Source organism: Pelodiscus sinensis, chromosome 1 (genome assembly GCF_052426305.1).
Source record: "Pelodiscus sinensis isolate ZL-2025 chromosome 1, ASM5242630v1, whole genome shotgun sequence".
NCBI lineage: Eukaryota > Metazoa > Chordata > Testudines > Trionychidae > Pelodiscus > Pelodiscus sinensis.
The window spans coordinates 241,428,546-241,446,030 of NC_143052.1; the positions used below are offsets into that span (position 1 = coordinate 241,428,546).

The 17,485-nt window shown below is 40.5% G+C and overlaps 1 protein-coding gene across 2 annotated transcripts in view; it reads left to right on the plus strand.

The window, feature by feature from the left end:
- The window catches only part of RASA3 (RAS p21 protein activator 3), a 173,520-nt gene that overhangs the window by 95,530 nt on the left and 60,505 nt on the right, over window positions 1–17,485 (plus strand). For both annotated transcript variants that reach the window (XM_025186286.3, XM_075918255.2), the window contains exon 5: window positions 11,143–11,219. In XM_025186286.3, the coding sequence (XP_025042071.2) occupies window positions 11,143–11,219 (77 nt within the window). The remainder of the gene's footprint in view (window positions 1–11,142; window positions 11,220–17,485) is intronic.

The window sequence follows — 17,485 nt, forward strand, 5'->3', positions numbered from 1 at the left end:
ATTTTGACAATTTTATCCTGTTGCTTAAAATTTTCATGAAAGGTTTGTTTGAATATGTTACAAGAGATTTTAATGTTCCCCACTGAAATGGGGAGGGGAGACTGATTTGAAAATATTCTGTGAGAACTCCTACGTAAGGAGAAGGTAGTCTAACAAAAGGAGTAAAACAAGACTACATTTGTACTGATGTAGATGTCTCAGCTGTATCTCTTTTTGGACAGTTAGTTTTATACGTTTGTTAGGGAAGAAGATGAAATATGGAGTATGTTTAACAAAACTGGTGGGAAAATATTTGCGTTAATTCATTTTCCTTTTGTTTCTCTCTCTCCTCAAAATTGTTTTTGAAAGTACCTGACAATTATTTACAGTGAAGCATGCAAAAGAGCCCCTGTAATATGCAAACTAGCATTTAAATATTCTGGCATTGGTCCTCAGAGGTCAGATAATCCAGTGAATTAAGCACAGGGCTGAGTGCAAAGAATTTCTGAGTCCTAGTCCCACCTCTATCAGTCTGTGGCCTTAACACTTCTTTCCAATTTTATATAGCAAAGTTAGTGGATGCTACTTAAGATTTTGGTCTACATGACTTGCCTAGGTTGCCCAATTGCCTCATAAATCAGGTTTAAGACTTGTGGAAATATTTGCCTAATTCAAGATTGAGCTGGGTCCTAATTTATGTTTCTGTAGTGCGTCTTTGTAAACTTAGAGTATTAAAGTGAACAAGTGAAAATAAACTCCAGGATTGTCTCTGTTCTTGGACGATGGACAGCTAATCATGCTAGCGCTACAGTTTTCAATCCAGATAATTATGAGGGTTGATTTTCTTGAGTGTAGTGCCTTGTGCAGATACAAAATTGGCATCCACATCTGCAAAAATGATACACAGATATCTGCATCTACATCCGCAGATGTGGATACGCTAGCTATAAAGCAGATGTGCATGGATTTGCAAAATTCTACCTGCAACTTTACCTGAATAACTGGCAGGAGGGGGGGGGGGGTTGAGTAGAATTGCTCTGAGAGCTCACTTTTCTCAGAGTCTTGATGGTGGACATTTGTTCTTTCTTGAGAGAGCTAGCTCAATTGCAGAGTCCATTAGGACCCAATCATCTCTTTTTCCAATTAAATGGCTATTTCTGATTCTTGTGTTGAAGAGGAATATGAGGGACATTATGAATGCCACTGCAGGAAAAAACTTAGCGTCACATCCAGAACAGAGAGTTTAATAATTCCCATATTTCCGGTCTGAGGGATCATCAGCAGGATGAAGAAAAGTTATGCGAAACAAAGTATATGTAGGACTGTATTATTGTAAGTAAGAAGGAAATATTCAGAAGAATTTTCAAAGCTATAGCTACATCCTCTATTGAGGGTTACTAAATTCCATTTGTCATGATGACACAGTTGTGGGGTTCTGCTGAGCTTTTTGTTGTGCCTGTATAGCCAGATAAGACAGTGGCCAGGAAGCTGTGCTGCTTCCTTATTGCATCTGGACTTTGTGATGGTGCTCTGTGCATTACTTGCCTCTAGAGGCCTTTGAGCTTGGGACTGAAGATGGTGTCCACCAAGAAGCTCTAGCTGACAGAAAATGCAACAGTCCATCTAATAAACAGTATTATTTAATCAGCACAACATTGCTACTCTACTTCATGCACTTATTCTGTACTCTGGATGAAAAAGCTGTCCCGTCATTCTCTTAAAAGCTCCTTCTATATCACCTGCTACAGTAGCTAGTGATTGTGGAGTTAGCAGTGCATAGGATGGACTGTAAATAAGCCAGATGTGTCTTAGCATGTTTTCCATAGCGGAATTGCTTCCTCCCAAAAATCGCAGAAACTAGAATTTTCCTAAAGAGGGGCCAAGGTTACCTACCAAGTAGTAGATGTCTCTATAAAAGGTGTATGGGGTTAAAAGTGTATATTAGTGCATGTGTTTACATAAAAATTTAATTACAAAATCAGGGTGTTGAGTGGAAGGATGTCTATAGCATACTATACTGGAGAGAGGACAACTGTGATGCATTACTTGTAATGCTAATCCAATGAGCTGATTTTTCTTCCATTGTTTCTGAAATATTTCGGACAGCCTCCACGATGTTTTAACATTAAACAGAAGCACATCCCAAATTGGAGTTGGTAATGTGCTATTCTATATTATTATTGACCATATTTTCATAACATTGTATGTGTAAAGCTACATCTACACTGCAGTGCTATTTCGTGATAACAGGATTATCCCGAAATAGCTATCCCGCATCTTCACAGCAAGCCTGCTATTTCAAAATATAATGGACTCGCTATTCCAATGACCCTGTAAACCTCATTCCACGAGGAGACAGCACCAAATTGCAAAATAAGCTATTTTGAAATAAAATCAAAATAAGATACGCAATTTGCATAGCTCAAATTGCATATCTTATTTCTAGCTACAGTGCAATGTAGATGCACCCTAACAATGTGTCTAATAACTCTCTCTCTCTCTCTCTCTCTCTCTCTCTCTCTCTCTCTCTCTCTCTCTCTCAAAGAAGCAGATATTCTGTAAAAGTAATGTTTTTGAAATTTGTATGTGCAAATAATTTCTTTGAGTGATGGTCCTTATGTGGATTCCAAAAGTGGTACATATGCACACTATGCACTTAAGCCAGAACAGTTCATCATAATGTCTGTTGACCCACACATGCATTATGCAACAACTATGTGATATGTTAGAGACTCTAAGAGGCTGTACAGGACACTGCTACTCCAGTTCCTTCTTACTGCCACGTGGCCAGAGTTGGATCCCCGTTCCCTGGTGCTCTTACTTTACTCAGAGAAGAAGCGGTCTTCTCTCTTTGTTTGTACATAGTTTTTGCTCTGGCGGTATATAGTTGTCATCCTGGGGGACTATGCCAAGGGCGACTTCAAATATTTTTCTATGTGTTCATGTGCCTTCTCTGTGAATGATTAGCACCAATGTTGTCTCTGCTGCTTGAGCAAAGCCCATATTTCCTCCCACTGATCCATCAGCTGCTCCTTTCTGGCTTGAACTCATGGAGCCAGGGAACTTTGCCTCTGAAATTTGATTATGGAAGGGTCAATGCAGCCATGTGCCCAACTGGATCTGGAACCATGGATCCAACAGCCCAATATTCTGCACCAGCTGTGCACACCTCTCTTGGCCCTTCTTTATGGAATTGCCACAACTGACCAAGACCCATTGTGGTCATAAGAAGCACAGCCATGTGCATAAAGGCAGTAGGGTTGCCAGATGGTTTCACAAAAAATACTGACCCATCCCCATCCCCATCCCCATCCCCACCCCCAACCCCCAACCCCCAAAAAAAACCTAACACTGGGAAAAAATTCTGTTGAGCCAAAAAAAAAAAAAAAAGAGTGACCAGGGCCGAAATGCAGTCACGACCCCTTTAATTCCTGGACCACTTCCCCACCCCAGCCGGTACGAGCTGCACCTCATGTCCCGAGCGGTCTTCTGTTGGGCACCCAAGCTGGGCCTCAGGAAAAACAGAAAATATCAGACATTTTAGATGTCTGGTATTTTCTGAATTTTTTTTTTTACCGGATGGAAGGTACAAATATCGGGCTGTCTGGTTCAATACCGGACACCTGGCAACCCTAAAAGGCAGTTCCCCAACAGGGACTGCCTCTAAATGCAATGTTGCCTCCCTGTACCATGCTCAGTTGCATGAGAAGTCCTGTGTTTATCTAGACACTCCAGCATCGAAGAAATCCTGCTTAGATGATTAGTTGAATCACCATGCTCCATTGGTCTTGCTGCTGGCTGCAGCGGTTGGTTGACTGCAGTCACCTCTGGCTCCCTCCACTCCACCGGGACTGTCTGGACTTGCATATCTGATCACATGTACACTGGGATGCCTGTCCCCTCTAATGCCAACTACTGAACTATTGCTACCATATGCCAGCTCCCGTCCTCATTCCACAGCCTTAGAGACCATAGAATTCACTAAGTCACTCTGCAGAGGACTACTCATTGATTTAAAACATTTTTTGTATGATATTGTTCCAATAATATTCAGAATTATCTACTCTTAGACCTTGCTAGTTTAAAATGTAATAAGCTCATTGTCCAGAGTCTGTATTATGCTATGCTCAACTATACTACAGTCTATTTAAAAATTAGAAAAAGAAGAAGCTGTTTCGTTTTATATTAACTTTCTTTCCACCACACCAGAAATAAATGGGTGTGACCCTTTCATCTCTCAAAAGTGGCTTTCAGATTTCTTTTAGTTGTTTTGAAGAGATTAATATATACACTTTGATGCAGTTTCAGGATGACTCTCCAGGCTCTATGCTCACCAAATGTAAAATTCACAGAAGAAGATTGTGAGAGAAAACCAAGTAAATAGAGCCAGTTAGTGATCAGATCCTTAAGTGTGACAAGACTTCTGTTTATTCAGCTTTGCATGCATGAACATAACACTCAGACTTCTAAGCACTGAATTCCAAGACTATAGCTCTCTCCTTTTTTCATTATATTTTTCTAATGTCAATTATATTTTTTACAATATAAAGATTGAAGCATGGTATATAGTAAGGAGCAAATTTCTTGATAAGAAGTTTCCATTTTTTTTCCAGAATAGTGTACTTGAATTTTATGTCTGAAGAATGTTCTGTCCTTGGAAATGAAAACCAGGTGCTAAAGTCCTCATTACATACCTGACCATTATCCTGGTGAAAGTGTTTCCCTAGCTGTCTTCCAGTGCTGCTGTGAGGGAAGTTCAAGCCTTTGTTGCTCTAGAATCCTAGGGTGTGTCAACCTCCTGGGGCCTGAATGGAGACCAGTCACTGTCCTAAATTCAAGGTCCCTAGACACGTTCACATAAGGCAGACCTTGTATTTGGCATCCCTTCCCCCAACCTGCTGTCCAGATGTCAAGTGCTACTTCCAGGCAGATTTGGCCCTTCAGCTTCCCTGGTACTTAAATACACCCCTCTCCCAGATCTCCACCCAAGGGTGTGAAACTTTTGTTACAGCTGAACTCTCTCAGGGGCACGCAGTAGGTGAACCCTCAATCTGTGAGATCCAAGCAGCCACAAAAAAAATGTAAGACAACAAGACCATAGGCACTGACAGAATCCCCACTGAGATATTCAAGTAGGGAGGACCATTCCTGCTGTCATGCCTATACTCCCTCATTCTGAGGATCTGGAGAGAGGAACTCGTATCCAGCGAGCTCAGAGACACCATTATAGTCATCGTCTTTAAGAAGGGTGACAGGACAGGATCTTTTCTGCCCGCCTAATATAAGAGAATTGTCGGGAGCAACATCACCCTCTGTATATGGCATTCTTCAATTTGACTAAAGCATTTGACTCCATCAAGCACAAGGCCCTCTGGAAGATCCTAAGACACTTTGGCTGTCCACCAACATTTGTCAGTATTATGTGTCTCTTACACAACAACATGCAGGCGGTGATACTCAACAGTGGTGATGCAACTGAACCAATTGACATAAGGATTGGAGTCAAACAAGGGTGTGTGATAGCACCTACACTATTAAAATCTTTTTGGCAGCCATGCTCCAGATTATTGGAGATGACCTCCCAGGCAGAGTTGAAATAGCCTGCAGGATGGATGGTAGCCTCTTCAGTCTGGGCCACTTCAGAGGCAAGACCAAGACCACAACATCAGTGGTAGAACTTTAGTATGCTGAGAACAAGCATTGTATTGGTGACATTAAACAATGGCTTTCTTTAGACAGGAGCTTTCAGTTTTCAGTAGGTTGTCTCTCATTTGTCAATTAGGCATACATAAGAGTCTTTTGTTTATTCATAAGAGCCAAGACATGACCCAAAAGATTTCCTGTTCATCATTGTTTTTTAACTATTACCTTAACAATCACAATTGGTAAAAGCAAAATGTATTTCTATTGACTACAGATTGAACTTTTCTAAACCGGAACTCTCTGGTGCCGCAACATCAGTGGTCTGACAGGACCGTGGATGTTCCAGGACAAGAGGGTCCTGGTAGAGGGCTGGCAGTGGGGAGTCTTGCAGGCCAGCAGGACAGTGGGCTGCCCGCAGTGAGTTGCCAGTAGGGTCAGGGAACCCAGCGTGCCTCAGCCAGGCTGCCCGGTTGGGCTGGCAGGGCAAGCAGGGCCAGCAGTAGGCTCTGGCCAGGTGTGGGGAGGCTGGTATCAGGGGCCCGAAGTGACTTCCCCATGTCCTGCAAAATCATTCATCTGCGACCAGTCAGGTCCCAAGGGTGCCAGACCAGGGAGGTCCAAACTGTAATTATGTTAAGAGCCAAATTCTGTATAGCACATAATCTTACCTCGAAAAAATCCACTGATAATTGTCTCTGTGATACGTAACTCTGAAAAGTGCATGATAGTTCTTGGGGGGTTTATTATGGGGTTTCTCCATTACATTTCAGCTGGTAGAAGAAACCCAAGTTAGTATAGTGCAGCATTGCAATACAAGATCATTTATAGGATAAGCTGTGGTTTGTGTGTTTGTTTTTTCCTTTTTATACTGTACACTGTGTTTGAATTAAACCACAGATTTGCAACTTCTGGAAACATAAGATGTATAAGTAGTGTTTATATAATTTTGGTTGCTTTACATCTCTCTTTTGATATTTCTCAGTCTGTAGTAAGTAACAGTTACATTCCCAGATAAATTAAAATTGGCCAAAGAAAGACATTCCTTGGGTCATTTAAAAACAGTATCTTGTTCTATTTTTTGCTATTTTACAAGCTTATGGAACTTAAACTGTCTCTTAGAAGAAAAAAACAAGTGATTAAGTTCTAATACAGTATTGTGAATTAAAATTCTGCGTTTGCAGTAAGTGCACACAACTCCTCTTCTCTTATTTAGTGAGAAGTACATGTGTAAACAAGAGGGCTGTGTCTACACTGGCATGAATTTCCGGAACTGCTTAAAACGGAATACTATTCCGTTTTCAGTTTTTCCGGAAAAGGAGCGTCTACATTGGCAGGCTGCTTTTCCGGAAAAGCCCTTTTTCCGGAAAAGCGTCTGTGGCCAATGTAGACGTGCTTTTCTGGAAAAGAGCCCCGATCGCCATTTTCGCGATCGGGGCTTTTTTCCGGAAAAGACTACTGGGCTGTCTACACTGGCCCTTTTCCAGAACAGTGTTCCGGAATAAGGATTTATGCCCGAGCGGGAGCAGAATAGTTTTTCCGGAATAGCGGCTGATTTTGTACAGTAGAGCGTCGTTGCTTTTCCGGAAATTCAAGGGCCAGTGTAGACAGCTCGCAGCTTATTCCGGAAAAGCAGCTGATTTTCCGGAATAAGTGGCCCAGTGTAGACACAGCGGAGCAGAATGTGATCTTTAAGTAATTTAATGACTCTTTACAAAGTGAGCTTATACATATAATATTTTATATTCTTTTAGCAATACCACTATTTTTTACTTCTACAACTCTAAATATTACTGTTTTCTGTTTGAGGGTTGTTGTTATTGCTTCCAATTCCAGACAAGAAGCTTCAATCTGCTGACAGTTTTTTTGAATGGAGACATGAGACCCACTTGATCTTATTATGGCATTCCAGATGATTCCATTGTTTGTGAAAAAGGAAGTGCAGATCAGCAGTTAAATGAACACATGTTCCAATTCTACCTGTTCAGCAGAAACAGTATTTCCAAGTGTTGTGAAAGGGCATATTAGTAAATGTATTGGTTTCCAGGAACAGAGTGGACTGGAATATTTTCTGAACAAATGTATCCAGTGACTAATACAATCAATTTCACAACTGTCAAAGCCTCTGGATATTCATGAGTCATTGTTCAATGAATAGAACTTGAGAGGAAGAGTAGTCTTGGGGCTATATCACTGGACTGGAACATGGAATATCTGAATTTGGTTCCTAACTCTGTCGCAAATATTCTGTCTCACCCTGAGCAAGACAGTTAATTTCTCAGTGTCTTAACTTCCGCTCTTTAAAAGGAGGATAAATGCCTCTTTTCTTCCATGCTTTTTACTGGGTCTATACTGACTGTAGGGGTAGTCTATATGCACCTCTCAACACTGCCATCCTAATAGCTCTTCCTTGGTCTATAAATTGTTAGGAGATTGGCAAGATGGCATCTTTCTGATTCATTAGTAGCTTAAACACATTTTTAAATTGGTGATTTACACCCATTTTTAACTATTAAATGCACAGATTAGAACATAAATTTGCAACATAAATTGCTGTCTTCTCTTTAAGAGAGATGCATTATCAAGTACTCTGTAGGCCAGCTAAATTGCAGTGCTCATGAGTAAATTAATTCAGATGGGTTCTTGTGTTTTGCCTAAAGTAATAATTGACATGGCAAAAGCATGCTGTTTACATAGGAGCTGTATTCTCTGTGGATTAAACATCCAAGCAAAATAGCACAGCTTCACATTAAGGTACATCCACGCCTGAGCTTGGTAACTGGAAATAATGAGGTATTCTGGGAATAATCACAGGACTGCTTGTATAAGTGAAGTCATGACCTGTGAGCTGCTTTCCAAAGGCTTGTCTCTTTTCAAATGTCTGACTTTTTCTAATTTTTCACATGTAACATGTGGGATCTTTCCTTCTTAAAGAGACTGTAGTTTAGTTTCTTTAGAATTTCACGGAAGTGAGAAAAATATGTAAATTGCCATTGACTTTGAGTCAATTATTTCGAGTTAAAAATTTCTAAAATAGGAAACTTCCATCTTACTTGTGGAATTCAAACTTTTTGACCTTTAGAACCATTCGAGTAAATACATCTCTGATTCCATTCATGTTCACCTGTACATTTTGAAGAATTCTGTTCTTTTTGTATGAAGACCAGTCCCAGCAGTGCTGGAGGTTATCAGAAATATTCCTGTAAAAACGTTTATTAAACATAATGAGATTTTCTGTGAAAGAATCACATTTTCTAGTACTTTTAATTCCTTTAAAGAAAACTAATTGCTGTTTATTGCTGCTATTAATTTGTACCAAGGTAGCACATAACACAACAACAGTGGCCTGATTGTGCTACACACTGTAGCAGCACATGGCAAAGTAGCAACCTCTACCCCAGAGAGCTCGCTGTCTGCGTTGTGACAAACCACAACATATAGATGAATCAAGTGGTGAAGGGAATGGGAGAACAAGGCAAGAGTAAAGCAAGCAAATGGTCACACAAGAAGCAGAGGTTTCCATTCATTTATTGCATTACCATTGTCATCTATGTGTTTTATGGCTTTGTGGCACAATTTAGTCTTAAAGAAGGATTTTAAAGGAGATTGAAGATGTGGCTTTTCAGAGATTACCAGGAATTTTTTCCTGTTAATAAAGGTTGGCCTGGGGTTGGGAAATTCTCCTATACTTTCTGAGGGAGAAATTGTTTAGCGCCATGGTGTCCAACCGGTTCTGAAGCAGTAGCCACTATAGTCGCTGCTGCTGTAGCGAACTTGCCACACTCAACCAGCCAAATAGTCACAGTGTTCAAGACAACTAGCCACACTCAATCACCAAATAGGATACGTCTACACAGAAGTGTTATTTTGAAATAACATAGTCTGCGTCTATACAGCAAGCAGTTATTTTGACATAATTTCGATATAATGTCAAGCCGGAGGACTTCTTAGTCCAACTCCTGTAACCCTCATTGTACAAGGAGTGAGGAAAGTCGGAGGAAGAGTGCTCTAACTCGGACTTCCTCCTGTGTAGATAGCGCCAAAAGCTAGAATAAGTTATTTTGACTTAAGCTACGTAATTGACGTAGCTCAAGTTGTGTATCTTATTTAGGCTTTAGCCCTGCTGTGTAGACATGCCCATAGCCACATGTGGCTAGTGGGTTGGACATCATGGGATTAGAGGATATTGATGTTTGAAGGTTGGGTACTTGACAAAGTGAAGGAGGGATCCACATCACAGTAAAACAATAGTAGGTAGGTACATTTGGGTAGGTAAAGTGAGGCTAATGTGTGAAGAGTCTTAAAGACAAAGACAAGAAGCTTCTATTTGTGGAGTTAGAGGACTTAGTGGGTGAGAAGAAAGGCAATAACTGTCAGCATGATAATTCATTAATATTTTAGTAGCCGCAGAAACTTCCAGAAGGAAGGGCAAGTCTGCTGGCATCGGGGTCAAAGAGGGAGAGGTTGCAGTCATCAAAATGGAAAGTGAAGTCTTGAACACAGTTTTTAGTGGGGTGAACAAACGGAAAAATTGAATCTTGGAGGTCTCATGCAGGACAAAGCAACAAGATTTAGATGCAGCCTGAATATGTGAATTGCGAAGAAGCTCTGAATCTAAGATGACTCCCAATTTATGGGCCTGAGGAACAAAGAGGGAGGATGATGCTGGTCTTCCCAATAATGAAGAATGGAGTGAGAGGCTGTTTTTAGGAGGTGAAAGATCGAGTGCTCAGCGTTGGCCATGTTGAATTCAAATTGATGACTGAACAGTTACGTGGTATCATCCAACATTTTCCACTTTTTTGTACATGCAGTAAAGACTGCCACTGAACTTTCTTCAATAAAACCGTAGGTTTGTGTTTAAACACATGGTAAAGGTTACTGAGATGAGTGCTTGCTTATATGATTATATGTTCTGGGGAAGTACACTTGTGGCCCGAGTTAGAGTATAACTAACATTCTGACTGTAATAACTGGGAAACTTTATGTGGAGCTAAATGATTAAAAAACTAATAATGTGCTTTATCTTTGTATTTTTCTTTAGTTGTCCTGCCTAATGCCTCTTTTTCTTCTGAAATTTATAATAGATTATAAATTTTAGCACATACAGGTTAGTAATTTGAAAACAAGGGCTTAGGTGTATCCAAAATTATCATGCATTAATGTGATATTCTTCTTCACTTGTGAAGTGCATTCTGTGCTTAAACTTTAAAATATTGAAATTAGATAAAGCTGCAATTAAACATTTTTAGTCTCTGGTCAAATCAGAGAATCTGTATTGCTCAATTACTATAATATATAGATATAAGGTAAGGGACAGGTTGTTATGGACAGAAGTTGTTTTAGGAGATTATCTAGCTGATTTCACTTGACTAGGAAAAATATTCCTGAGACAGTTATAAACTATTTAGTTAACTAATAATTAAACTATTTTTGAAATTATGGATAGTGACATATTTGCTTTGTTTTTAAACTGGAATGTTGTGGCTGGCTATATAATGCTGTAATTTCCATGTATTTCAGGGGAAAGTACACCTGGAACTGAGACTGAGTGAAGTCATAACAGACACTGGTGTCATTTGCCATAAGCTTGCAACAAGGTAAGATTTGAAATGTAACTATAGCACAATAACTGTAACTTGATAATGATTTGTACTTTTCGTAAAAATCTGTGGCATGAAGGAATATGTCAAATGCAAACAATTTACAATTCAGCATTTTTAATATTACTTTAAAAACTCAGATCACTTATTAAAACTGAGTATTTTGGAGCTATAAACTTTAAATGACCTAATTCTTAATTTGAGATCTCCTTATCAATTTATAAGTTGCATTATGTTTTTCATGAAAAGATCCAAATATATTCTAGGTGGTTTTCTGTATTACTTTAAAATGTAAACAATCGCTTATCCCAACTCTAGGTGCAGTATGAATATTAGAAACACAACAAAAGATACCATATTTGTCCTTTTACTTTTTAGTAGGATTGTACCGGCCAACTGCATTCACAACTTAACCTGTATAGTAACAGAACATCATAGAGCATGTATAATGATCAAAAGTCCCACTAGCAATTATAATAGCAAACTCATAATCAGCTATCCCAGTTATCTCACAAATTCTTCCTTGAAAAACCCAGAAGATATGAGATTTGCAAATATATGCTCTAAGGCAAACAACTTTGAGTTCTGTTAGACCTCAAAGCAAAGGAGTGAAGTGAGTTCCAAAATCCTTCTGAGTGTATGTTTATGCTGTATCAGAAGGTGTGCTTTCCAGTTATGCTAGATATACCTGCAATAGCACAAAAATCAAAGCTAGTGTGCTAAAAATAAAAGTGTAGCTACAATGGGTGGGACTAACTGCCCCAAGTATGAGCCCATCTGAAACCCTAACTATATACTTGAGGCAGGTAGCCTGTCCTGTCATTTGGGCCACTCTGTGTTTAGTGTGCTAGCTCTGACTGAGACTGGGAATTGTACCTGCTGTTCGATAGAGTAACTCTCTGTGTTTTAAATCAGGGGACTGTTAGTTGTAATGGCTCTCCTGATTGCCAACTGGTGCGGTCACACTCAGAGAGAAGCAATCTTTCAAATTGTCAGGGCCATTTAGAATGTTGGTGCTGTGAGAACTTAACATGTCTTAAAAAAATTAGTTGGCTTGAATATGTATTTTGCAGAATATTTTTTATCCCTGTTGAGTGTTTTTCTCTTCATTTCCTCCTTTTCTCATTTTTAGACCAACATGCAGCTTGCTTTCATTATCTTGTTCTCTTCCAGTCACCTTTGTCTTGTTTCCCCATTTACCCGTTATTTACTTTTTTCTCTTGAAACTATCATCAGAGATTCAATATTAATTAACCTAATGGTTGGATTTAAAAGGCCCTGTTTTAGCTTTCAAACAAACATATTACTGGGAAGTAACATGGCTGTCTCTGAATGTTAGTAACCATGGCAGCTGGGAGTTTTGCCCTTGCCAGGAGCCTCGGGCTAACACATGGCTATCATCCTGTAAACATGCTGCAACACTATTCTTTGTTACAAAGACAGGCCCTGTTACTCATTCCTGAATGACCAGATAGGCTGATCCTTGTCCTTCCAAGTGCCATTGGTAATAGGACATCCCAGAGTACACTGCCCCAGATGCTTCTGAGTGTATGTCTTCTGGCAATTGAGCCTCTGGTAAGGGACCAGATTTCTCCCTCCCCCACCCCCACACACAGTCCCCCAAGACTTTATGGGCACAAACATTGTGAGGCAGTGATGCATAATTTGGCTGACCAAGCAGAATTGTGTGTGTGGGGAGGTCCATACTTTGCCCCAACCAGGTGCTTTAAATCAGACTTCCTTTCCTTTTATCAGTGTAATCAGACCTTTAACATTGTAACTGTTTTTGTAATTAAATTTCCAAAGTGCTAGATGATAACAATGGGAAATTGGTTATTGGATTTCTACTTATTGTGCAGGTCTTGTACTACCATGAACCTTGCGTTATACATAAGCAGCCGCATCTTACATACCAACAGTTGTGTGGAATTTATTTTCTAAGAGCCATCTGAGTAGACAAGTTTTAAATCCCTATTTGAATCTCTGTGTAACCTTGGATTTAAGACTATTGCTTTTATGGGATGCTGAAAATAATTTAAATTGGTTTGCGAAGGATTCTGTAACCTTAATTCACAAGCTATTGTTCAATAAATAGTGCATATGAGCTCAGTGTTCAGAAATCCTGAGTTAATAACCACTGAGCCTTTGATAACAGATCACAGATTCCAGGACTCATATTACAATTTTTAAACAAAACGTGTAAATAGGAATCCGAGGAAACTTTGGTCCTTCCCACACTCCTGCTGTTTGCTCTGAAACTCATCTGAACATGCCATTCCTGCAGTGGCTGGCCTCAGATGAGCCCCAGTATGTTGTTCACTATTATGAGTAGGCGTGGAGGTTTGAAATGGGGGGAAGAGAAGATAAGCTTTTATAGAGCATGTAGATAAAACCATTAAAATCCTTTGGTACAGTTTACGTCTGTACATGTCATTAGAGGAAGACAAGCAAGTGCATAAAGAAAGGAGAGGCCATTAGGTCAGAAACAGAGCACTGCAAAATAGTCTAGTTTTTATTGCATTAGCTTTTAAAATTATTATTTGAGCTTGATATACAAAGCCCTTACAGATTGCTGCTATGCGACTTTTACACCAGCTGACTCCTTGCTCACAATTTGATTCTAATGTGTAGCCATATAAGGAGCGTACACAGTAATTGCTTAACAAAGAAATCTCCTCCTATGATCTCTGTAGATGGAAAATGCCAGAGGAAGGCTGATGGAGAGGGAAAGGAGGGTGGAACGAACTTTCCTTATATGAAATAGTACGTGAATGAAAAGTAGAGACTCAATGAAATAGAGGAATGCAACTATTGTTATAAATCTGTCAAAACTCTTGGCTTTGTTGTAAATAGGACATGGCAGAGCTCAAAGCAAGGTTGGGATTCTGCTTTTAATGAGCAAATAAGATAAAGCTCTTACATGTGAAAGAGAACGTAAAATGATTACATCTGGCATTTTTCAGCAAATAACGTTTTGAGGCTTTTCTCATGCATTTTATTTCTTTTATTTGAGCTTTTCTGTAGTGCTAATCATTTTGTATTACCCCACACATGCCATGTAGTATTCTGCAATAGCCAGACCGTGTGAGATCATGTTGACGTTCTAGGCCTTCTTATTTAACTCTTCTTCATTTCCTGGCTTTCGTGGATTTAATTTAAATGCCAGTGTTATTTAACAGGATTGTTTGTATTTTACTTTTTTAACAATAGTATTTAGAGAATAGAAATGTCCTGAGATAACTGGAGATATTCTATAAATGCTGTAATACACTAGATAGCCCAGATCAATCCCAGACTTGCTATTTTCCAGGAGTCTGAAGGCTTCATCCAGCAGGCCAAATTTTCAAGAAAAGCTTGTGATGTGAGCAGACTTTCCATGCCCCCAACAGTGCTGATTGTCAAAAGGAAAATAAGTACATGTCTGTGCCGGGAGACTGAAAATTAGTCTTGGCCAGAGACCCATTGCACCCTTTTTGCCTATCGATTCATCCCCACTGGCACAAGGAAATAAAGGCCAGTCTCTTGTCAGTACTAGGATTGCCAGGTGTCCGGTATTCAACCGGACAGTCTGTTTTTTGCACCATCTGTCCAGTAAAAAAATTCAGAAAATACAGGACGTGTGCAATATCCGGTATTTTCTGCTTATCCGGCTGGGCGCCCAACAGAAGCCTGGTGGGAGCGGAGGGAGTGGCTGGGGAGGCAGGGCCGTGATCATCGCTGGGAGCCCTCAGCTGGTTGCTTGCGGAAGCCTGGCGGGGGTGGAGAGGCAGGGCTGCGATCTGTGCTAGGATGTTCATGTAGTCAAAATATATGATGTAGACTGTTTGATTGATTCTAATAAAGTTCCCATTCAGTGTTAAGCATAGTTGTGGTGGTTTGTTTGGGTTTTTTTGTTCGACAAATTTTTAGCACGTGTGTTCGGTATTTAGTATTTATGGGTTTCATGTTTTGCTTGACAAATTTTTAGCATGTGTGTTCAGTATTTTTTGGGAAACTATCTGGCAACCCTAGTCAGCACACTTCCTGTCATACCCTTGCCTTTTCTGCATGTTGCTGTTGCCACCTCCTCTAGTTTTGCTGGGCCTAAAAGCAGCTGGTGCCTTAGTATGCTGGAACATGCCATGAGCATCAAGCTAGATAGGTGCAGGAGTGGCCTGAGGCCGGCTGCGGCAGCTGGCACCCCAGGCGGGTGGCACAATTGGCGCCACCCCGGCATGATGTCATCATTGGGCGCCCAGGCCAGCAGCGCTCTAGGCAACTGCCTAGTTCACCTAGGCTCACGGGCTGCCCCTGGATAGGTGCATTTTATCTAAATGAAACATCAGTACATTGGATCATTGGAACTGTTAAGCACTGAACACTTAAACATTAGGAAAAGAAAATCGAACCCATAAAGCACTGTGGGCTTTCTTAGCACCTGTAAAGCAAACAAAATGTTTAACTTCTTTCCTGGAAGCATTCAGTGCTTTCATTTAGCCATAAACCACTAAGCTGTTGTTGTTTATCAGTGTTCTGTGGAGACTCTGGCAACTGCCACCACACAGTCTCCCAGGTTGGATGTCTGTCACAGAGATTAGGAGGAGAAACATTAGTGGATTAAAAAAATACAGATTCAGGCATTGTGCTAGTTGGCTGTGTCCCCAGTAGCCCTATCAATGAAAAAGAACTCTAGCTTGCCCTCCCATGCTGTGCTAGGGAATTATTCATCACCTGGGCCCTGAAGGAACTGGCTTTGTTTGAGGGAGGTTTCAGCTGGCATCTTGTTCTCTCCTAACCCCAGCCCTCAGTGTTGGTCTTGTGATCCTAGAGTGAAACACAGGGGAGAGACTTAAGCTACTGGCTCATCCTACAAAGAGAGTGGGAAGCTGTAGCCCATTCAGCTGTGACTCTGGCCTGGCTCACTCCCACAAGTCATAAATCTGTGTGGCCAGCTCCCTACATAGCACATTAATATATACGAACTACTGTTGGGCACACAATAAGACCAGTATACACCACAGTATGTCAGGCAAAAAGTATGTGTGCAGCATTCCTCACTCCCTTTCTCTTCCCTTTGAAAATCTATGTGTCCCCCCATCCCCACATACCCTCCCTGTTCCTCAGCACACATTAAACTGCCTTTCACGCTCCCCCTCCATTGGCAGTGGCTACCCCCATAGCCATCAAAAGGAGGACTGGAGAACTTTTTTGTCTACTGGCCCAGAACTTTGAGGAGCATGTATGCAACCAAGTCCCATAAGACCATCCCATTCAGCTGTGGATAAAAGATGGTTGGCACCTGTTCCTAAGACTATGCCTCTTTCCCATGACTTAGTGTGCACAGGTGGCTGGCTGGGTGCAGAGCCTCTTTGAAAACCTCATAATCCAACATCTCCTGCTTGCTCAAGAAAATACAGAGGGTACAAGACTCAGTATGTGATACTCCAGTTTGGTCTAAGTGACCTTCCTCCTTGATCAAAAAGTTTAAAGTTGCATGTTGGAAGCTGGAACTATTAGGGGCGGGGTGCGAGGGAAGGAAGTAGGTTCCTTTATAGAAATCCATGAATCTCACTTTGGCCACACTAGTACAGACATTCAAAAGTAATATTTCTGACTTCAAAAGTTTCTATGGGAAGAAGTCATTTAAGTCTAATTGAAGCTGTATGAGAGCCAGTCCCCCACCTTCCTTAGGCGCCTTTGAAAATCCCAGCCTATGTCTTTAATTATTTATTTAAATGTCTGTATTTATTCATTGTCCCCAGATTGCTCCTTCAAGTGTTAACATTCGTCATAGCGTGTCTCTGAAGTTTAAAAAAGCCTGAAAACATCTGTTCTTGGAAAGCTTTTTCTTCCGCTCCTTTTTGTTCTTTTCCAACAACAAATTTATACAGCTGAGTTGTAGCTCATGAAGAGTGTTTATAGATAACAATGCTGACAGGCTTGACTTGTGTGGCATTAACAGCCACAACTGCTTTTTGTATACAGCAATAACAGTCTTCCAATGACAGATTGCAGATCTGCTTGAGTTTGGTTGGTAAACGAAGCATTTCTAACCCTGGTGTGGAGGATGTGGGGGCAGCTCTGTATTCATTTATGAATGCTATATGTGCTCTGTGACTGTCTGAATTCTATAGCGGATGGACTCTGTCTTACTATATGGAACTAAGGCCTGATTTACATTTAAAAATTAGCTCAGCCTAGCTATGTTACCCAAGTTGTGAAAAAATTTGCACCTTTTGAGCATCAAAGTCAACCTAATCCACAGTGTAGAGGCAGCTAGGATG